The sequence below is a fragment of the Pongo pygmaeus genome, chromosome 12, assembly GCF_028885625.2.
Source record: "Pongo pygmaeus isolate AG05252 chromosome 12, NHGRI_mPonPyg2-v2.0_pri, whole genome shotgun sequence".
Taxonomy (NCBI): Eukaryota; Metazoa; Chordata; class Mammalia; order Primates; family Hominidae; genus Pongo; species Pongo pygmaeus.
In genome coordinates, this window is record NC_072385.2 from 60,643,817 (window position 1) to 60,667,179 (window position 23,363).

Consider the following 23,363-nt stretch of genomic DNA (forward strand, 5'->3'; position numbering starts at 1 on the left):
TGCCTCCCAAAGTGCTGGGATTACAGGATGAGCCACTGTGCCTGCCTTGAAGTATTTTCAAGTAAATTACAGCCATCATGATGTTTCAGTCCTACATGTCTCACTGTGAATCTCTATTGGGAATTTTTTTAAAAAGGAAACTTTTATTATGTGAAATTTTAAACATATTTTGTAGAGAGAACAGTATAACAAACCTCCATATATTTACCATTCAACATTAGTTAATAATCTTTTGCTAGTCTTAAAAATATCTTTTAGAATGATGGTTGAACTGTCACAAAAATGAAGAAAAATCCCCAGTTTCCCAGAGATTGTAGAAAGCTTGAATTGAGACAGGGAAATGAGTTCTGAAGCTACAGTGTGTGTTGGAACAAACTTCCATTGTCTGGTGGCCCGGAGCCTGGGTTGTAAAGGGCTCCAAGTGAGAGGAATAACACTTGGGATTCATCCAAGGCAGGACATCAGATCAAAGATTCCTGAAAGGTGACATCCTCATCTCCCCTCACTGGGGAGAAAAAATTTCACCCCAACAAAGGGAGGCGGTGGGCATATGTGCCTGGCTCAGCTTTGGCCCTGTGTAGAGGGGAAAAAAAGAAAATATGTTTTCCTCAGAGTTTCTAACCACAGCCCCATTCTCACTTGGATGTGGGACCAAACATTTTAGGAGTCCCTAAAAGACCCCAGGCTGAAAATTTAGTATGTCTTGGCAGAAGAAAACAGGTGTATTTATTCCTCTTCTAGAGGAATACATTTGATAGCCAAATGATTCCCCCAGATAAAGTTCCGAGAAAGATAAACTCATAATCAAAAGTCATCAAATATACAGGAAAATAAACTATCACAAACTGCAGAATGAGACCTGCAAAAAGACCACCTATGTTAGAATTATCAAATATAGATTATAAAATAATTATGTTTAATATGTCACAAAATAAAAGAGGGTATTAAAAAGAAACTAAATAATACCTTGCATAAGAGTGCAAAATGGTACAACTCTGGAAAGTTATTTGACAGTTTGAAATAAACATAAAAACACTCATCCATTCTACTCCTAGATATATGTGCAAGAGAAAAGAATGCATATGTTGGCCGGGCGCGGTGGCTTTGGGAGGCCAAGGCGGGTGGACCACCTGAGGTCAGGAGTTCTAGACCAGCCTGGCCAACATGGTGAAACGCCATCTCAACTGGAAATACAAAAATTAGCTGGGCGTGGTGGCAGGTGCCTGTAATCCCAGCTGCTCGGGGGGCTGAGGCAGGAGAATCGCTTGAACCCGGGAGGCAGAGGTTGCAGTGAGCCGAGATTGCGCCATCGCACTCCAGCCTGGAGGACAAGAGCGAGAATTTAAAAAAAAAAAAAAAAAAAGCAAATGTCTACAAGTGATTGTTCCCAATCACCAAAAACTTGCAACAATCCATGTTCCCATAAATTGCTAGATTCATACAATGAAATGCAGCAAAAACAAAAACAAAAACCAACTATTGATTCATGCAATGACATGGATAAATCTTAAATACATTATTGGGTAAAAAGCTAGACAGAAAAATATATATGCTGTAAGATTCCATTTATATGGTACCTTAGAACAGGCAAAATTAATCAATGTTGATAAAAGTCAGAATAGCAGGTCAGGTGCTCACGTCTGTTATCTCAGCACTTTGGGAAACCGAGGCAGAAGGATCCTTGAGCCTAGGAGTTTGAGGCCAGCCTGGCCAACATAAGGAGACTCTGTCTCTACCCCACCCCCCCACCAAAAAAAAAAGTCAAGTGTGGTGGCACACGCCTGTGGTCCCAGCTACTTGGAAGGCTGAGGCAGGATTGCCTGAGCCCAGGAGGTCGCTGCTGTAGGGAGCCATGACTGTGCCACTGCACTCCATCCTGGGCAACAGAGTGAGACCCTGTCTAAAAAAAAAAAAAAAAAAGCAGTTATCTCTGATGAATTATTGACTGGAAAGTGGCACAGTGGGATGTTCTGGAAATGTTTATATTTTAACCTGGTGCTTACATGGATGGACACATAGGGGAAAATTCATCAAGATATACACTTCAGATTTGTGCATCTTACAGAATATAAATTACAACTCAGTGTAAACAGAGGACCCAGCTGATTTGGAAAAGGACCAAAGAGAAATAAAAATTATAATAACTGAAATTAGCAACTCAGTAAGAAGTTAGCAGATTAGATGTAGCAGAAGAGAGAATTCATGAACTAGAAATCAGAAGAGCTGAGGAAATGCAGCACAGAGAGAGGCAAAGCTGCAGGGTACATCAAGAGGTTACGAGAGATGGAGGGTTGTGTCTGAAGGATTATCGTGTATCTAACCAGGGTTCTAGAAGTAGAAAACAGAGGGACTCAGGGAGAGGCTTCCTTTGAAGAGCTAATGGCTAAGAATTTTTTAAAAATTGATAAGCCGATTGCTATGGTATGAAAGTTTGTCCCCTTCAAAACTCAGGTTGAAATTTAATCTCCAAAGTGGCAGTATGAAAGGGTAGGGCCTTTAAGACGTGATAGGTCATAAGGGCTCTGTCCTCATGAGTAGACTAATCCATTAATAGAGTAATGGGTTAATGAGTTATCATGGGAGTGAGACTGGTAGCTTTATAAGAAGAGAAAGAGAGACCTGAACTAGCATCTCAGCTTCTTCTCCACATGATGCCCTTTGCTGCCTTGGGACTTGGCAGAGAGTCTCCACCACTAAAAATACTCTCACCAAATGTGGTATCTTCAACCTTGGACTTAGCCTTCATAACTGTAAGAAATAAATTTATTTTCTTTATAAATTACCTAGTTTCAGGTATTCTGTTATAAACCACAGAAAATTAACTAAGACACCAATCCTTGAAATAAGAAAGCCCATTGAAATCCAACAAGATAGACAAATCTACATATAGGCAATGTAATTGTAGAATGTGTAAGGAAAAGGGATCTTAAAAGTAGCCAGAGAGAGGCTAGACGTGGTGACTCACACCTGTAATCTTAGCACTTTGTGAGGCCGAGGCAGGCAGATCACTTGAGGCCAGGAGTCCGAGACCAGCCTGGGCAATATGGTGAAACCCCATCTCTACTAAAAATACAAAAATTAGCCAGGCATGGGGGCGTGTGCCTGTAGTCCCAGCTACTCAGGAGGCTGAGGCAGGAGAATCATTCGAACCTGGGAGCCAGAGGTTGCAGTGAGCCGAGATCATGCCACTGCACTCCAGCCTGGGTGACAGAGGGAGAACTTCTCTTAAAAAAAGAAAATAAAAGAAAAGAAAGGAAAGAAGGAAGGAAGGAAGGAAAGAAAAAAGGAAGGAAAGAAGGAAGGAAAATGTAGCCAGAGAGAAAATATAGATTACTAGAAAGTGACAATTGGACTGACAACCGACTCTCAACAGTGGATACCAGGAGAGAGTGGGATATATCTTCAAAGCCCTGAGAGAAAATAACTTACAACCTAGAATTGTATTTCTGGCAAAAATTGTCTTTCAAAATAAGGGTGAAATAAAGACATTTTCAAACAAATAAAAAATGAAAATTTCTACCAACTGACCCTCATTAAAGGAATTTTAGGCAGAAAGAAAATTATTGTAGAAGAAAAGTTTGAGGTGAAAGAATGAATAGTGAGTAAAGTTAATACAATATAAATAAATATTGACTATATAAAACAGTAATGTCATTGTATAATTTGTGGGACTAAAAAAATAGAAATAAGTATTGAACAACAACAGCATCTAAGTTGGGGGTAGTGTGTTGATCAAAGTTAAAGTACATTTGGATTGTACATTTTTCTAAAGGAGGGTAAAGATTATGATTAACTTTAGATTTAGAGAAATGAAATATGCCATCCAAGGAATAGAAATGCGCTACTACTTCCAAATTAGTAAAAGAGAAAAAAATAGAATTTAAAAAACTAGGACAAAAGATCATTAAATAGCAATAAAACAGTTTCTTAATAAAAACGATAGTCTGTAGAAAAACCTTAAATCCATGGTTTCTAGGCTATAGCAAGAGTATGCCACTAGGCTGAAAGAGCCTTGCTTTGGGACATTAATCTTGTTAGAAAATAACTGAGAAAACGTGGAAAGTGTCTTAACAAGAAGTGTTAGAGAATCTGTCATTGGCATTCTCTTCTTGTAGATGGAACACAATCACTGAGCAATTCTAAATAAATACTTAAATCACAGGAATCTAAAAAGTGATGTCAAAACAAAGGTTTGAGTTTCTATTTTTCACAAAAATTTCCAAGAGTTTATCATCAAATTATGATGCCAATAGTAATAGTGAGGAGTAGTCAAATATTTCATCATCAAGAGGAAATCAGAGTTGAGATAAGGGTGGGTAGAGGGAGTAACACATTTTAAGCCAAGATTCTGCACATGGTTTGAAATTGGAAAGGAAGGAATGGGCCTTCTCACCCCCAAACTACCTTTAAAGTATAAAAAGTTCAAGGCAAATGAAAACATTTTTTGAAATATCTGAGTAATTGGATTTTTCATGGATGGAACAGAGCATTATAAAATACATGCAATTCTGTTCCCATTCTAGTTGTTCTGCTAAAACAGTTCAGGAATGAAAGAACAATCATAACTTGAAAAAATTTCTGCAAGTTTTCAGAACACGAGAAAAAATATAAAACGCATTTATATTTGCTGTAGTTTTATAGTAAACATACATTTTTTGGTGACATACACTGTCTTTTGTAAAGTATTACCTGGCTAACTAAAACCTAATGAGGAAAGTAGGATGTATTTGAAGTTGAAGGTATTTTATTTCTGGGAAAATTGTGTCTGCCATGGGCATAGGGGATCTAATTTGCAAATGAAGGCAAGTGTTTTGAGTTTGAAATAAAAAAGAGAACTTTATAACTAATTTAAGTTGGTTTCTACAAATTGTGCAAACTTGTTGTGAAACTTAGGCAAGTTACTTAACCTTTCAGTGCTACTTTCTTTATCTGAAAAATGAGAATAAGTCATAAAACCTACCTTAGAGTTTTTTGGAAGGATCCAATGAGTGTATATAGGTAAAGCACTTAGAATAGTATTAGTGTCTGGCACATAGCATGTACATATACATGGTACATACCACGTACATTAATGAAATAATATATATGGGCATTGTTTCCATAAACCACTCATAAGATACAATGAGACAGCTGAGGGTATAATGGTGCCTAGCTCTCAACCTGTGCAAGCTCCCTGCAGAAAATGTCCAAGTCCATCTTAATTAAATAGCCCTTCACAGGTGCTATGATGTGTTAGTCTGTTTTTGTGTTGCTATAAAGGAATACCTGAGACTGGGCAATTTATAAAGAAAAGAGGTTTATTTGGCTCATGGTTCTGCAGGCTGTGCGAGCCTGGCTCCAGCTTCTGCTCAGCTTCTGGTGAGGCTTCAGGGAGCTTTCACTAATGGCGGATGTCAAAGTGGGAGCAGGCGTGTCACATGGTGAGAGGAGGAGTAAGGGGTGAGGGGAGGTCCTAGAGTCTTTTAAACAACTAGAACTCAGAGTAAGAACTCACCCATTACCAAGAGGAGGGAACCTAGCCATTCATGAGGGGTCCACCCCTATGGTTCAATACCTCCACGAAGCCCCACGTCCAACATCGGGGATCACATTTCAACAGAGATTTGGAAGGGACACACATTAAAACCATATCACATGGGTATAGATAATATCACTGGGAGGCTCTCACACCCAATTATTATGGAAGCTGATTTTAATAAAATGTATGGCTGTGTCTACACTGGAGCTGCTGACACAAGTGGAAGATTTAATGTGTTGCCACAACGTTTATGGAAGATGAGCCAAGAGCTTTATACACACATTGTCATGTACATCTTGGGGATTTATTGGTGTTGAGATGTGTCGGGATATGAAAGAACTCTGAAGTGATCTCAGTACTGTCAATTATTTGTATGACACTATTCATGCATCTCTGAAAAGCTGGCAAATTTTCAAAACATTTGTAAGTGGAGTGAAGGGATACTGGAAACTCCAGGATTGTTGAAAATGTGTTGGATTATTGGTCATGATTGAGGGGCTTCTGCAGATTATTCAAACATGGAAAGATGTGTCAAGCTATTTTTTGAAATGTACAGGTGGCTGGTGCAGTGGGGTCTCGGTTGATTTCGGTTTCCAAATTTGAATTCACCTTTTGTTTATAAATTTTAACAAAATGTAAACAATGGGCTAAGTATTACAGGCACTGGTTTTCTAAGTAGCTTCTAATTGAAACTATAGACATTTTTCTCTTTCCCATCAAAGGTTAAATAAGCATTTCATGGTTTGTCATCTGAAAGAAGCGATAAATATTTTTAAACCATTCAAGACAGAATGGAGAAATTATGCCAATAAGTAATCCCCAAAGGTTTCAAAGTGGAAATTCTTTTAGGAAAAAAAAAGTTCATGGTAACTAAGGTAATACATTTTCCCCTACTACTTCAGAAAAACAATTTACTATAAATGTTTATTTCCAATAAATAGTGGCCATATTACTAAACTTGTGTTTTTCAAAAACCATAAATGGCAAAATGAAAGAAATTTCAGCAACACTTTCTCATGGGACAGTATATTAAATGAAGAAATAATTAGATACGTGCAAAAATTTTCCGTGTCCCTGCCTGCTATGCCCACACCTCCACCCACCCCCTACTGGTCCTAGGTGAACCCCATGGCCTTCCTCCTGGTCACAGCCGATGGCATCAGGGTGGTCCCCTTGGGCTTATCACTGAACTTGATTTGGGGCCAGGCTCAGGCTCAGTGAGGCTCTCTCAGGCATTTGAACTAAGGGCTCCAAAGGGGAGGGATATTTGGTAATGGGCAGAGGGCAGAGTGAGTGTGGCAAAGCAGGGAGATGGGACTGTGCCCGGAGCCTGTGAGGGCTGCACCTCAGTGTGAGCCCAGGAGAGCCATCCCTGTAGAGAGGCCCTCCTGGTTTCAATCCTCATCCCCCGACCCCAAAGGCCTCTTGTATTCCAGGTCAGGAGCACCTCCTTTAACATGAAACTTCCCTACCCATGTCTATCTCCCCTGAGCAGCTCTTAAGACGTTGAGAGCAGTGCTTATGTCTGTTATCTCACTCCCCTCTACAGCAGATGGTCTCCAGGCACACTAGGAAATGGGTTGATTAGGTTAAGAGGACAGTCAGGAAATCCGGCCAGCTGAAGGATGTGATGAGTGTGGAAAGCACTGCAGGAGGGGCCTCTCAACTGGATCCCCTGGATGGTGGCCGTCAGTGGCAGGGAGAAGCCTGGAGAAGTCTCAGATGCCTGCTATTGAGAACAGGGGCCTGATAATGTAGACACTTGCCCCCAGGAGAGCGGCTCCATGTAAGCCCCTCTGCTTCAAAGGCATCTGTTATCTGGTCTCACCCACCTCTCTCTAACAGACCGCAAACCACCAGGCTAGCTGGAATCCGCATTCCCACTCCATGCCCATTCCCCGCTCAGTGCTTTTGCTCACAAGGTTTTGGCCAGCTAGCGTGCCTTCTTTCTCCCCACCAATGCCAACCCTGCTCAACCTTCAAGGCGTGTTTTAGTCTCATCTTCCAAGAAGCCCTCTCTACCCATCTCCCCTAAGCAGTGCCCTTTGGAGTTGTCAGATTGCCACTTACACTTGCATTTTTACAACTCAGGAAAGCCATTTGGAAGGGACCATGGACTCTGCGGCCATGACATGAAAAGAACAAGGTGGCCACTACCCTTGGTTCTCACACAGAAATTCAGGTCTTCCTCACCCACTTTTTGCCTCAATCTACGGCCCATCCCCCTCAAACGAAAGGAGAGTCAGAGAGGTTCCTTTCTCCCACATCCATGTCTGGGTTTCCAGTGTGTCCAGGGAGCCTTTGGTTTTAGCTCTTCTTTCTCCTTCTGCCTCCACAAAGGCACACGGATGCTTCTCCCAGGCTGCAGCCCACCCGTCACCCCTACTCAGTCCTGGGGACAGCCCTGTCTGTCTCTGACCCATCCTGCAACATCAGCCCAGGCCCCCAGACCCAGCCCTTTGCAGCCAACCCTCCCTTGACCTGTGAAGAGGCTCAAAAAGAGGCCCTAGGCCAACCAGATGCTCCCTTTTAGAAATGTGAACTGAGAGACATGGAAGGAAGCTGCAGTTCAGTGTGAGCCTAGGCCTTGAGAACGGGGCTGCATGCATGCTGAAGTCACAGGGAACAAAGATGAAGCGTGAGCAGAGGCGGCGTGCTGGGAGAGAGGGAGGGGATGCGCGCTGACTGGCAGACACCACAATGGGCCCCTGAGAGACAAGGCTTGGGCTCCAGTTCCCACTTACCAGACATCTGGACAGTAAACCACACAACCCCAGAAGGAAAGAGGCCCCACAGGAACAGCATAGGCCAGGCGTGTGCGGGAAGTGGGATAGGCCAAGGAAGGTGCTGAGGATGTGAAGGATGAGGAAGAGTTAGCCAAGCAGGAGAGGAGATGGAGTGGGTTTCCTGGAGGTGAGAATGTTTGCCATGCTATCAGTAAGACCTCCAGGGGACATAGGCCGTAACTGCCATAGCCACAACTATTACAACTGGGGTAAAATAGTGGAATTTTTTTTTTTTTTTTGAGACAGAGTCTCGCTCTGTTGCCCACACTGCTGGAGTGCAGTGGGTGATCTCGGCTCACTGCAACCTCCCCTTCCTTGGTTCAAGCAATTCTGCGTCAGCCTCCTCAGTAGCTTGGACTACAGGTGTGCGCCACCACGCCTGGCTAACTTTTTAATTTTTTGTGTATTTCTAGTAGAGACGGGGTTTCGCCATGTTGGCCAGGCTGGTCTCAAACTCCTGACCTCAGGTGATCTGCCCACCTCGGCCTCCCGAAGTGATGGGATCATAGGCATAAGCCACCGTGCTCAGCCAAAATGATGGAAATTTAATAGAGGTCTAAAACAGCAGAACTACATTTGCTTTGAGCAGAATAAATACATCTGCCTTTCTTCCTTCTTCCTTCCCTCCCTCCCTCCCTTCATTCCATCCTTCCTTCCTTCCTTTCCTCCCTCCTTCCCTCCCTCCTTCCCTGCCTCCTTCCTTCTCTCCTTCCTTCCTTCTCTCTCTCCCTTTCCTTCCTTCCTTTCCTCCCTCCCTCCCTCCTTTCTTCCTTCCTTCCCTCCCTCCTTCCTTCCTTCTCTCCTTCCTCTCTCTCTTCCAAATTACACTATCTTATTATTATCAAGGTATTGCATGTTCTCTGTGGAAAATTTTTCAAGATACAGAAAAACAAAAAGAGCTCGATAAAATCCCACCACTCAAATAACCACTATTTAAAAATCTTACTGTTATTAATATTCATAATAGATAACATTTGTTGGGCTCTTTCTAGATACAAGACACCGTTCTAAGACTTTTCATGTATTATTTTAATTCTCACGACCCTATGAGATGGATATTCTTTTTAACTCGACTTAACAGATGAGGACACTGTTGAAGTGGGTGGCAGAACTGTGACTTGAATTCAAACAGGCTGATTCAAGCGATAATCAGTGTTCAAAATTTTGATGTACATATTCGTGGTCTTTTAAAAAAGATCATAAACTAACGTGGATTTCTTTGTTCTTTTTACAATATAAATTTTGAAAAAATTTCAAGTAAATGAAGGCATAGCTTATATACTTTATTTTGTTCAAATAATGTATCTGTGCTACAGAGAGTTAAAAATACAGATGATTTGAGAGAGGAAGATGAAAATCACTCAGAATCCTACCACCCAAAAGACCGTTGTTTACATTTAGACATCTATCCCCCACTCCTGGAATGAATTTAGGATTAGGAACATAGGTGCGGCTCCTGAACCCAGCAACAACACTCAAGGAGTCTTTCAATGGGCTGGGGAATCACAGGAGCTTTTGGCAGTTAGGTGCACAGAGAAGAATGTGAACTGTGTTTGAAATCAGCCTGTTCATGGAATGTTGCACAAAATCTTTATAAACCACCCTGGTTGCAGCAGAAAGAGAACTGAGCTGGGGAGTCAACGAAGCTGGCCTCTCCCCAGCCTTCCAAGGGGCCCGAGGTGGGGGAAGTCATTTCCTATGCAGGCCTCAGTTTTCTCATCTGTATAGTGAACCACTGCAATTCTAGCAAGGAGTGACTGGCAGCAGAGCTTCTTTTCTGGGTTATCTGCAATATTTTGGGCGATTCCTGACACAGTTCCCACCCAGCTCTGGCACAAGAAACAAGAGGGCCGGTATTATGAAAGGGTTGGGGTCAGGGAACACCAAAGGCTTAAGGCCTCCCAAACGAGGGTGTGAGCTCTATTTTCCTGGAGGGCTGGGCCAGCCAAGCCGATTAGGGGCCCGGAGCAGCTGTGGGCCGAGGGAGGCCGCTGGGAGTGAGGGGATTGAAACGGCTCTTTCCCACCCTCTCCCCCAGCAGCCTGCTCTGTGTAAAAATTCCAAACTCCCAATCAAACCCCCTTCTCTTTTCTCCTTTCATTCACCTGCCCATCTCCCTCTCCTCTTCTCTCCTTTTCTATCCAAACTCATAATTAATCGCTCAAGGCAAAAGTAATGAATGTTAATTGGCCATCTGTAGGAAGACTAATTAAAATCTACCACGCTGGGGTTTCAAACATACCTATAGCAACGGAGTGAATCGGGAATGAGGCGAGGAGGGACTGAGGTAACAGCTGAAAGCCTGCAAAACACCATTGGGCTTAGGTGTGAGGGAACGACGCCAGAGAGGGGCCGAGATGCTGGGGAGAGGGAGAGATGGAGAGGGAGGAAAAAACTTCCACGATTTGCCGCGCCACTACAGGGCCTGGCATTTTGTGGCTGTTCTGTTTTGTGTTCAACAAACATTTACACATTTCCTTCTCACTGGACATGGCCTAAGGGGTGTCTGCAGTTTGTCAACACACAATTGTTGTACCCCAGTCACAGGCCTGAACACACTCATTTATCCAGGGACACCAGCCCCGTGTCAAAATCACACACACATAAATCTCATGCACAGCTTTGCATGAGTTCCTGCTTGCAGGGTAACAACCTGTCACGTGCGCACACATGCACACCCAATTATGAATGGAGAGCAACCCAGAAATACAACATGTGGTTATATACCACCACTCATAATCACATGTATGTACATTGTTGATGCATACATGATTTAAACTCACAGACCCACTGTTATTCAAATACAAATGCTCATGTGCGCTCACAGTAGTTTTCAAAGTTACGCTTACATTCACACAATAGGCTTATAGGTGTGCATGTACAGCTATACACCCAAACCCACATTTGCACACCACACCATTATCTGGTAAGTTTTACATCAGAACACTATACACAGGTACACACACAATTACACCCCTCCATGCATAAGAAAAGCTGAATGTTCAAACCCGCATAAGACTAATTCTAGGGTGGGAAACAGTTATACACACACACACACACACACACACACACACGGCTTGGGCTCAGGGCAGGCCCATGTCTGATTCATATGTATCCGTAATGTGAATACACAGAGACCTAGGTCCCTGGCGAGAACACATTCCGGGTGATGGCTTCTGGGCTTGAACCACTGATACAAGTCTTTGGCTTCATCTCCTCTCTCAGAACACCCTGCTGTGAGCACCATGAGCATACAAAGCCTGTTAGATTGTTCCATCCAGCCTTTGGGCAGAAAGAACCATGGATCTGAGGACAGCATGAGAGATGGCCTGGAGTTAAGATGGTCTCTGATGAGGCCAGGACAGGCGTGAGGGTGCCAGCCTGTGGGATGGGTGGCAGGGCCTTTGTATTCAAGTCTTCAAGGGGTCCGTTCCGTGGATTGGGGAGGATTAAATGGGGTGGGCATGGCATTGTGGCAAGAGCACCAATACAGGGCGGGGTCCCTTTGGCCAGGGTCGCTTTTCCTCTTACTTGGAGTGAAAAAGCTGCCCTCCTTACTAGATAGTTTCTGGGGCCTCTTTCTCATTGCTATACAATTTCTCTCTGATAAGCTTAGATTAAAGCAGGAGGAAGTGCAAACACAAAAAAAAGAGCGTCCTGACATTTGGGGCCAGGGAGGGGGGTTGAAAACCTGGAAAGAGTCACCAGAGAAAAATTTCTACCCAAGGATCCTTACAGGGAAAGGCTCAACATTCTCAAATCCTCCAGGCTTTGTGCCAACACCCTATGCTCCTGGAAACTTGGTGTTTGAGGTTCTTGGACCTTTTGTGCCCGGAGTCGGTGCCCAAGGCCCATCCTCAGGTCCAGCAAGGAGAGTGGTATGGAGAAGAGTAGGTCAGAGGAGGGCAATGTTCTCGGTGCCCCAGAGGGACCTGGGTGCGGGATACATTCCCAGAAGTGGGAGTCAGACATAAGAAGGACTTCCCAGCTCTCAGAGAAAAATCCGTGACTACCAGAAGTGACTGACACACACCAGACCAGGTGCTCATCACCCCCTCTCTGGGTTCTTTCCAGGTGGCATAGCTACCCAACATCTCGACCTGACAAGCAGGAGACCCAGCTGCTCTGAGAAGTGACTGTCCAGAGCCCCATGGCTGTAAGTGGCTGAGCCAGGCCACAGAAGCCAAGTCCAGTGGGCTATCTCATAAAGCTGGGCGGCCCCGTGGCCACTCCCTGTGCAGGAAGGGAAGGAGCAGACCTGCTTTCCAGGGCTTGGACTTCCTGGAGAGCCTCCGGGCCCTTGGGAATCTCCCTCTGCCGACCAAGGCCTCAGAATTCTCTGGGAGGAACAGGCATGCACACACACTCACACTCACACACACACTGTCCTATGACAGCTTCTACATTTGGAGCTGACAGATGTGCAAGGTAACAGCTCGGCAACGCCTGTGCAGCTGAGGCCCTGGCGTCGCGAACGGGATTATTTCCAGCAAGGCTCAGGGCGGCTGCGTGAGCGCACGCCCGGGGTGTGTGTGTGTGTGTGAGTGTGTGTATGTGAGAGAGAGAGGGAGGGGGGAGAGAGAGAGGGAGTATGAGCGTGTGTGAGTGTGTGAGGGTGTGTGGCTTCTCCCGCCATCTCTCTCCCTTCATCTAAATCTGTCTTACTATATTTTCGAATCTTTCTGCCTGTTTCCTCCCTGTGTTTCTGTCCCTCTCTCTATCTTCCTCTCTCACTGTCCGGCTCGCCCTGTCTCTGTCTTTGACTCTCGTGGTGTCTGCTTTTGTTTTTCTGCCTGGATGCTCCAGAGAAGAGAGGGGACTTACCTCCTCTCAACTCCTCACTTTGCCCCTGGTCCCTTTCGTGTGTCACCTGGGCAAGCCTCAAGGAGGGACTCTTAGAAAAAGCTCATTTTGTTCCACAAAATGATGCAGCTGTTCCTGTCCTTTGCATAGGGCTCCTGCCCTGGGGGTTAGATAGGGGGATCTGGGGCTGTCCTTGGGTAGTCCTGTGGACTAAGAGGCTGCTAGACAGCTTTCAGGTTAGTTAGCTGAGGAACCACGCTGAGCCACTGAGGTCAGCTGGGGGAGGAGCCCCCAAGGGATAGGCATTTCTTTCTCTCTCCCTTCCTCCTTTCCCCCGGCTCCTCACTGAAAATAGAAGTCCGGGACTCTCTGGGCTCACACGAAGGGCTCCTTAGGGCTGAAGATGGAGTTACCATGGATGAAAGGAGAGACAAAGGGTGAGGTAGGGGAGGCTGGCTGGGAAGTAACAATGATTCCCTGGTGGGAGTGGGCTCTACTTCAAAAGTCTGAGACAACATCTGTACTGCTCCCCCGTCTCCCAGCACCACAGGTGGGAGACCTCAGGACTGTGGAGTGGGGCAAGGATGGCTTGCTCCAGGCTCAGAGCCCTACCCTCCATCGACTCCCCCAGCTGACCCCAGAGGTTTGGAGTGATTCCTCAGCTGGTTTCCAGCAAGCTGTCTAGTGGCTTCTGGTCCACTCCCCTTCTTTTACACCCCAGATCACTGAGAGATGATGTGAAGGCTGGAGAGGTGCCACCTCATGGGGTCTCTACCCCAGGGGACTGGGAGTCATCTTCACCCACCTCCCTGTCATCACACGGGAGCCCAGTAGCGAGGGCACGCCTGGGCGCTCTTGGGTGTGCTCACCCAGGAATGTGCACACCTGCCATATGAGTCCTATGAGGCCATGTTCTATGGGAAAGGATGAAGGTGAAGGAGGCCAGGAGGCAGCATTCCAGGGCTCAGCTCTCTGGGGTGAGGCACGGGGAGATGCTAGGATGGAGTACATCCTGGGCGGGTGACCCTGATGGCTGACAACAGACTCAGCACCAGCCTGGGTGTGGGGGCACACGTATGTATTCATGGGAGGAAGGACAGGAATTGGGGATTCGGGGGAACCTTTTGACCAGACTAATCCCAGCTGGTCATGCTCTTGGACACTGGCTTTGGCCTGGAATATTCCCCTCACTCCCCTTGCTCCTTACAGGCCAGCTGCTGGCCCCAGTGCAGGCGTATTAAACACAAAACCAAAAACTGCACAGTGCTCTCACACCAAAGACAAAGAGGAACCTTGTTTGTCTTTTAGCTCATCTATGGCCCCGCTCGCTCCAGCAGCTGGGCCCCGGGCATGTGCAGGCATGTATTTGTGTGTGTGCACTCGCGTGTGCTCATGTGTGCGGTGGCCAAGGCCAGGTCATGCAGTCGGGGAACACAGATGGTTAGCCCCTGGAGGGTGGCTGCTTATGGCCTGGAGGCTGCCACAAAAGCCTCCCTGCCTCAGTGTGAGGGGACCTGGGGAGGCTGAGTCCAGGGCTGGGAGCAGGGTCTGGGAAATCCCTGAGGGCAGAGACCGTGGGTCACTGAAGAGGCCTCGGGACCTGACAGGAAGAGTGATGCTGCCCATCTCTGATCTCCCCAATTCCCTGGGGGCCCGAGAGTCCAGCATCCTGGGCTGCAGGGAGAGACAGCCCAAGAGAACACTTCCAAAGCTCTTACATCTCTGGGCTCAGAGAAGACAAATGTCAGGCATGGGAGGGCCTCGCCACCTCGTGGGGACAAGTGGTACTCCTCACTAAGCCCCTGGCCAACCAGCCTAGAGGGGAGGTACAGAGTCAACCCTGATGATCAACCACAAGGAGCTGGACTGGCACTGCCCACCCTCACACTCCCACAGGAGCAAGGGGCCTGGTGAGGAAACCTACCCACCACCCACCACGGCATGAAAGGCAGCCCAGGCTGCCATAATCCATGGCCTCACCACACTGGAAACACCTCAGAGGAAGGTGTCCAGGAATGAATCTTGGAGTTCACTGCTCTAAGGAAACTGAAGGCCAGAGAGAGCAGGGCTCTGCCCAACACCCCACAGCATCTCTGTCATAGACAAGGTAGTGGGACTGAAGGTTCCTGACTCCAAAGTTCACACATTTTCCTGTAAATCCAAGACAAGGTATCCAGACCAGACCCTACCCTCACCTCCAGGAGGCTGAATAGGGGGAGTACAGTGAGAGTTTTTGCCTCAAGTCAGCCGGGGAGGATGTCTGAACCGTCTAGAGGAAAGGAGGCTTCCAGCAGCGTTCCAGGATGATCTGGATCTTGATATTTAAAGGCATTAAATAGTATTAGCATCTACGGGGCATTTACCACAATGCTAGCACTGTGCTGAACATTTACAAACATTAGGTCACTTAATGTTCAAAATAACCCTTTAGGGTAGGTGGCATTATAATCCACATTTTTCAGATAAGGAAACTGAGGCACAGAGAAGAAACTTGCCCTGGGTTACCAGCTGTGGCAGAGCAGGAACCTGAGCCCAGTGATTTCTACTTCAATGGGGGCATGAGGACAAGGCATCTGCTGGACCAGGTAAGAGTTCCTCCTAGGGGAGCAGGCAGGGCCCTGCCAGCTTCAGCCTAGGGCCTGCCCTTCAGCAAAAGGCGCGGCCTCCATGCGCCCTCTGCTGAGCACAAGGAGGAGTTCCCTTCTGTACACTCAGAGATAGGCTGAGTCCTGGAGTCAGTGGGCAGGGAACCACGCTTCTTACTCCCAAATATGGCCAGGGGCCAGGGTGCTGGCTGCAGACCACCACTGCCGTGGAGTTTCCAGCCCAGCCTATGTCTACCAACCTGCACAAGGATTGGCTTGGTTGCAGCCCTGATTTCTCAGAGCTTCCCTTTCTTGGAATCTTGCCCATCTCCCCCAAAGGCATGCTGGTCCTAAGCCCACCCCACTGAGGACCTGGACCATGGGCCAGATGGACAATGCCAAGAGGGCCAATAGCAGCTGGCATCCATTCACAGCATTGCCACGTGGACGGGGGTGGAATTCGGAATCCACAGAGAGTTGGGGAAAGGACCCAGGCTTTAGGGCCATGCGGAGGGCAGGCTGTAAGTTGGGCCCTAAAAGATGGGTATTCTGAATAGCCCAGGGTGAGAAAAGGGCTGTCAAGGCTGGGGTCAGCGTGGGCAACAGCACAAAAGAGCAGGCATGCCGATTGTAGGCAACTTTGGACCTGGGCTTGCCACTGAGTGAGGCCTGATGACTGAAGGCAGATGGCCCCGGGACAGCTCCCTGGGAAATAAGGACAACACCTCATTTTTGGGTTAACTGCCTTGGGAATGACCTTGGGCCCAGTGAACCAGGCAGTTAGCCATAGGCCCTGTATCAGAGGAGAAAGCAAGCATGAAGAAAGGACAATCTGTATTTTATTTGTATCTGCCTTTGGCATGTATACAGACACCCAGGAGCCCCTTCTCCCAGCCTGGGGGAGGGGTGGTAGATTCTGAACGAAGGAGACATCAGAGTGAGGACACAAAGTTCAACAGAAGGTCCTGCTACCCTCAGCAAGGGGCATCTATGTGGGCTGGGACATGTACCGTCTGCCCTTCCTCCCATCCAGGCCATCTGCGAATCTACATGGGTCCTCCTATTTGACACCAGATCACTCTTTCCTCTACCCACAGGCTTGCTCTGAGCAAGAGACAGAACCTCCTCTCTTCTATATTCCAGCTTCTTTTGCTGCTCTTCCCACCCCTTAAGTTCTATTCCTGGGAATAGAGACACCAATACCCATAACCTCTCTCCTAAGCCTCCTCATAACCTAGGGTGCACAGCACAGACTCCTGACAACTGGTAAGGCCAATGACCTGGGAGCTCACAGCTGGCTGTGCCTGAGGGCAGGGCAGCAGGCATGAGTGCTTCTATGTGTAAGGCAGGACTGCCCCTATGGCAGGGTGTGGGGAGCCACAGGGCTCTGGGGTATGTCTGAAAGTGGGGGCAAAAAGGTTCAGGAAGCCAAAAACATGGGCTTATTTGTCATAGAAGTCCATGTGGGCTCCAGACTTGAACTCGTCCTTTTGCAGTAAGCTCAGCAGTTTCTGGGCTGACACCTTGCAATCCACCAGCTTCCCCTTTGCCTTCAGCTCCTGCAGCCCTTTTCGCATGTCTGGGTCCATGGAGGTCTCCCGGGCCAACTGCTGCATGTCTGTGTCCAGAGGACCTAGAGGATGAAAAGGAGACGATGAGGGAACATGGCCAAGGCAGGGACAGAAGGTTTCAGGTCCCTGTTTTATGTCAGGGGTGGGGCTGAGTCAGGTCTGGCTGGAGGAAACATGTTGTCTTGGCTGAAATGTGTGGTCAGGGTTGCCAAAGGCTCCAATTTGTCACTATCAAGTTCTGGACTGAAATTCAAAAGCCCACTGAACATGGACCCTCTAGACTACCATGTCTAAAACCAAGATTCTCATCTCCTGTCCAACCAGCACCACCTCCTGACATTCCAATTTCTATTAATGAAGTATTCTTTTCCCAGACTCAAAACCTCCATCACTTCCTCCTTCCCTCCCCCATCGCCCCCACAGCCAACCAGGCACCAGGTAGGACCCTTCAGCATCTACACATCCCGACAATCAGGCCCTTTTTACAACCTTGCTTCTCTCCCTGCCTCAGCTCCTTCTGTAGCCCTCTACTAAACTCATTCTACTAAAACATCACTGGGGCCCAGCTGCAGTGGCTCACACCTGCAACTCCAGCACTTTGGGAAGCTGAGGCAGGAGGATCACTTGAGGTAAGGAGTTTGAGACCAGCCTGGCCAACATGGTGAAACCCTGTCTCTACTAAAAATACAAAAATTAGCCAGGCGTGCTGGCACATGCCTGTAGTCCCAGCTACTCTGGAGGCTGAGGCGCTAGAATTGCCTGAGCCTAGGCCGAGCGCAGTGGCTCATGCCTGTAATCCTAGCACTTTGGGAGGCTGAGGAGGGCGGATTATGAGGTCAGGAGACTGAGACCATCCTGGCTAACATGGTGAAACCCCATCTCTTCTAAAAATATAAAAAATTAGCCGGGCGTGGTGGCGGGCGTTTGTAGTCCCAGCTACTCAGGAGGCTGAGGCAGGAGAATGGTGTGAACCTGGGAGGCGGAGCTTGCAGTGAGCCAAGATTGTGCCACTGCACTCCAGCCTAGGCAACAGAGTAAGAATCCATCTCAACAAACAAACAAATAAACAAAAACATCACTGGGATCATAACATTCCTCCGCTCAAAACCCCTCAACAGCTTCCCAGTAGCCTGGCCTAATACTCAAGGCATCCTAGTCTGCCCTCCTCTGAGCACACCTACTCTACAGGCAAACCGAAGACCTGCCACGCCCACAGTGGGCCTCTGCACCTTTATTTCCTTTCATCAGGAATGCCTTCCATCTGCCAACAACCAAGCTCAATGTCCAGTTCAGCTACCTCCAATAAAGCCATCTCTAGTCTCCCCACCTAAAGGAATTGTTCCCTTCTTGAACGTGTTGCAAGCATGTTCTATTCTTCACATAGGAATCACTCATGCACCCCAGTATTTGCAGTTAATGGTCCTCAAGGGCAGAAAATCAAAAGATGATGTGATGTAGTGCGAGAAAGCACATACCAAGGCCACCATACACTACCCGTCCAAAAAGGCCTCCGATATGGAATAGTCTTATTTATCACCTCAGAAGTATTTTTCTTCGCCGCATTCTTCTGAGCATTTTACCATTCCAGCCTAGCCCCTACCCCTCAACTAGGAGGACACTGACCCCCAACGGGCATCACCTCGCTCAATCCCCTAGAAGTCCCACTCCTAAATGCATCCGTACTACTCGCATCAGGAGTCTCAATCACCTGAGCCCATTACAGCCTAATGGAAAATAACCAAACCCAAATAATTCAAGTATTACTTATCACGATCTTACTGGCCATCTATTTTACCCTCCTACAAGCCTCAGAGTACTTTGAAGCCCCCTTCGCTATCTCCAGTGGTATCTATGGCTCAACATTTTTTGTAGCTACAGGTTTCCACGGCCTTCACGTCATTATTGGATCAACTTTCCTCACTGTCTGCCTAATCCACCAACTACTGTTCCACTTCACATCCAAACACCACTTCGGCTTTGAAGCCGCCGCTTGATATTGGCACTTTGTAGATGTAGTCTGACTATTTCTGTACGTCTCCATCTACTGATGAGGGTCTTATTCTTTTAGTATAAACAGTACCGTTAACTTCCAATTAACTAGTTTTGATAGCACTCGAAAAAGAGTAATAAACTTCGCCTTAGTCCTAATAGTTAACACCTTCTTAGCCTTACTATTAATGATTATCACATTCTGGCTACCACAACTTAATCTTTACATAGAAAAGTCTAACCCCCACGAATGCGGATTTGACCCCCTATCTCCCGCCCGCATTCCTTTTTCCATAAAATTTTTCCTGGTAGCCATCACCTTCCTATTATTCGACCTGGAAATTGCTCTGCTGCTACCCCTGCCATGAGCCCTACAAACAACCAACTTACCACTAATAACTATATCATCACTTATATTAGTCATCATCCTAGTCCTAAGTTTAACTTATGAGTGATCACAAAAAGGATTAGACTGAGCTGAATTGCTAAGTAGTTTAAACAAAACAAATGATTTTGACTCATTAAATTATGATAGTCATATTTACCAAATGCCCCTCATTTATATAAATATCGCACTAGCATTTGTTATCTCACTCTTAGGAATACTGATCTACCGCTCACACCTAATATCCTCCCTGCTGTGTCTAGAAGGAATAATACTATCACTGTTTATTATAGTTACCCTCATAACTCTTAACACCTACTCCCTCCTAGCTAACATCATACCCATCACCATGCTAGTCTTTGCTGCCTGCGAGGCAGCAGTAGGCCTTGCCCTACTAATCTCAATCTCCAATACATATGGCCTAGACTATGTGAATAACCTAAACCTGCTTCAATGCTAAAACTAATTATTCCAACAGTCATATTATTACCACTAATGTGATTCTCTAAAAATCACATAATCTGAATGAATACAACCACCCACAGCCTAATTATCAGCTCTATCCCCCTACTATTTCTCAATCAAACCAACAACCATCTATTTAGCTACTCCCTATTATTCTCCTCCGACCCCCTAACGACCCCCCTTCTAATATTAACGACCTGACTTCTACCTCTCATAATTATAGCAAGCCAGCGCCACCTATCCAACGAGCCCTCATCACGAAAAAAACTCTACCTCACTATACTAATCTCCCTTCAAGCCTCCCTAATTATAACATTCACAGCTACAGAGTTAATTATATTTTATATTCTCTTCGAAACCACTCTCATTCCCATCCTAGTTATCGTTAGAGAATTCCAGGGTTGGAGGGAGAATTTATCTCCTGGTCCTTGACTATTTTCCAATGACCTGTGCATCCCTGCTGAGAGAGGACTTGCTGCCTTTCCAAACAGCCCATTCTATCTCAGCACCTGTTAGAACATTCTTCCTGAGACAGAAATGAAAACCAGACTGGCCTCCGCCTTGGTTCAGGCCCTGGGGACCTCCTGAAAATCTCAGCTACCTCATAATGCCCAGGGCAGCCTCCTGAGACCAAACGCAGCCATGTGGCCTTCTGGAGTCTGCTCTGCTCCTGGCTGTAGCTTACATTTGGTCACTGTTGTTTGTGCGAATCCTTGGGCTCAGAGTGGATGATGAGTTGAATGTTGGTTGCAAGAATAATTGTGCATGTGTGTTGGGGGGCAGGGGTGGTAGGGGCTGGGGTACTGGAGAACATGAGGAAGAACTTGGGAGCAAGGTGGGATCCAGCCCTGCCACATCTGTGCTTTGTGCAGGCCATTCTACCTGTCTGCCCTGGGATCCTGACCCTATTCCCCAGGGACACAGACTACTGGATCTCTGCCCAAGTTGCTCAGGCTTTCCATGGCTGCTCTGTCACCACCTTCTGATTGCAGCAACCTCAAGCCTAAAAGAGACTCCTCACTATTAAGAAAGGGGCACTGTGGCATCAGAAACTAGACCCAGTATCACAAGACTCCCTGTCCTTTGGCGTTCATGAGAACAAGGGCTCTATTGTATTTATCCCAGAATCCTCAATAGTGTTCCAGCACAGTTTAGCCAGGGATGGTCAGCACTCAACAAAGTCTGTCTGCTCTCCATACAGCTAGCATGTTCTGCAGCTTGCCTTAGTGTAGTGCTTTGCTAGGTGTTAGGAACACACATCTGCATAGTCCAAAGGCTTTCCTATCAAGGGAGGGAAGGAGGCAAGCAAACATGTGCAGACAATACAGTGTGATCAGTCCTATTTAACAATGAGGCAGCACTTCACAGGTCAGGGTCATTTTCACATACAGTATCTCATTCAGTTTTCCCAAGTGCCCTGTGAGGCAGGGAGCGTCTTCCCCATTTCACATGAGGAAGGCCTGGAACTCAAACCCCAGTCTTCTCCCAAACTCCATCTAATACCTCAGACTTTCCTGCCCCACCCTCCAGTCCAGGAAACTCCTCACTCTCTACCAGTATCCCCGGCCCCTGCCACCTCTATTTCCCCTGGGTCTGTATTTCCCCTAAGGGGTGATGGGTCAGGATTCAAGGACAAAATCCTGTGGGTTGTTTCCTGGAGGGGGCGGACTAGGCCGCTTGCCCAGCCCCTAGAGGCGCACCAGTGGGTTCTGGAGGACAGGGACGGCAGGACTTTCCACCTACCTGGGGCATAGTTCAGCACCCTCACATTAGGTTCCTCCAGCGCCAGGACCTGGAACAGCATATCACGAGCAGCCTTTCCTGCACAGTACAGCGCCCAGCCTTTGAAAGGTTGCAGGGCACAGAGGGATGAGATGTTAACCACCGTTCTGTTGAGGCCAGGACTGGCCGGGAAGGCCTTTAGGACGCTGGAAGTCAGGCAGAGCATGGAGGTCAAGTTCAGCGCCCAGTAGTTGTTCACTTGCGTGGAGTCACTCTGGTCCACGAAGCCTTTGGACACATCCCCAAGAGAGCCTGAAAAACCAACCCTTAGGAGTAACTCAGTGCAAGCGGGGCTTTCTTCTTCCCCAGCCCTCCCAAGTTCCTCCAGATATCCCCTTCCCATGCAGACCTAGAGGAGGAAGCTGCCTAGCGCTTCTGAAGAGGCTTCTCTCTTCCTCAGCTCTGCGGAAAGACACAGCTGGGGAACCCAGCCATCACAAGCTGCAGAATGAGAAGGCACCTGCCTTGCCCTGGGGCTGAAGGAAAGCTCTAGGGGTCCTCTGGAGAAGCAGAGTTTACTTGTTTGGAGACTCCAAGCCCTGACTCAGGCCTCCGCCAGAGGGCGCAGAGCAAGGGGATCGGGAAAGTTCTACAGGCGCTTTGGAAAACCCGGCTGGCCAATTTTCCAGGAAGTGGGGGCAGACTGTTGTCCCGACGGCACCGAGTCTTCCTGTACACCTCGCCTCCACTTGCTACTCAAGCTGGAACAGCTAGGGCTTTAGATTTCTAGGCGTCCTATCTGACCCCCTAGGAGTCGCCCTTAAATTCCCCAGCGGTGGAGGAAGTGAGGGCTCACATGGGGAGTCCGCTCCAGCCCCGGGGTCTTACCCGCGTTGTTGATAAGCAGCAGTCGCTGCAGCCCCTCGGGCCGGGGGAGCTCGCGCAGGGCTCCGAGCAGCTGCTGCAAGCCGGCCTCGGTGCCCAGGTCGGCGGGCACCCGCACCACGCGCAGGCCAGACCGCTCGGCGCCCAGCTCGGCCTCCAGCTGCCGCAGTGCCTCGTCGTTGCGGGCGTTAAGAACAAGCACGGAGCCGGGCGACAGCAGCGAGGCCAGGAGCGGGGCCAGCGTCCGGCCGAAGCCGCGGGAGGCCCCGGTCAGCAAGCACACAGCACGCCCCAGGCCTCCCTCCATGCTACTGGTCTCCGCCGGCGGCGCTAGGACCCGAAACCAGGCGGGAGGCGGGGCGGCCGCGGGGGGCGGGACCGCCCTGCCGGGGCGGGGCGGGAACCTCAGGCTTCGGGCGGCGAGCGCCCAGGGGTGCTGGTTCCCTTGGGATCTGGTTCCCTTGGTTGCTGGTGGCGGAAGTCAAACCGTGGGCGGTAGCCCAGTCCGTGCCAAGTGAGACAACAGAGAGGGCCGGCAGGCGTGGCCCACACGGAAAGCCCTAGCCCAGTTCCCAGCGCTGCCGTGTTCTTCGCCCGCAAGCTCAGCCTCCGGCTGGGACGCATGCTCGAATTTCCTCCCAGTTCCAGCCCTAA

The 23,363-nt window shown here is 47.9% G+C and overlaps 1 protein-coding gene across 1 annotated transcript; it reads right to left on the minus strand.

The window, feature by feature from the left end:
* Positions 1 to 16,513: 16,513 nt before the first annotated feature.
* On the minus strand, positions 16,514 to 23,307 carry SPR (sepiapterin reductase). The gene is made up of 3 exons (XM_054473669.2): positions 22,713 to 23,307; positions 21,846 to 22,136; positions 16,514 to 17,325 (listed from the first exon to the last, which is right to left on the minus strand). Exons 1-3 carry the CDS (start codon positions 23,014 to 23,016, stop codon positions 17,135 to 17,137), a joined length of 786 nt encoding a protein of 261 aa, XP_054329644.1. The 5' UTR covers positions 23,017 to 23,307; the 3' UTR covers positions 16,514 to 17,134.
* Positions 23,308 to 23,363: the final 56 nt, after the last annotated feature.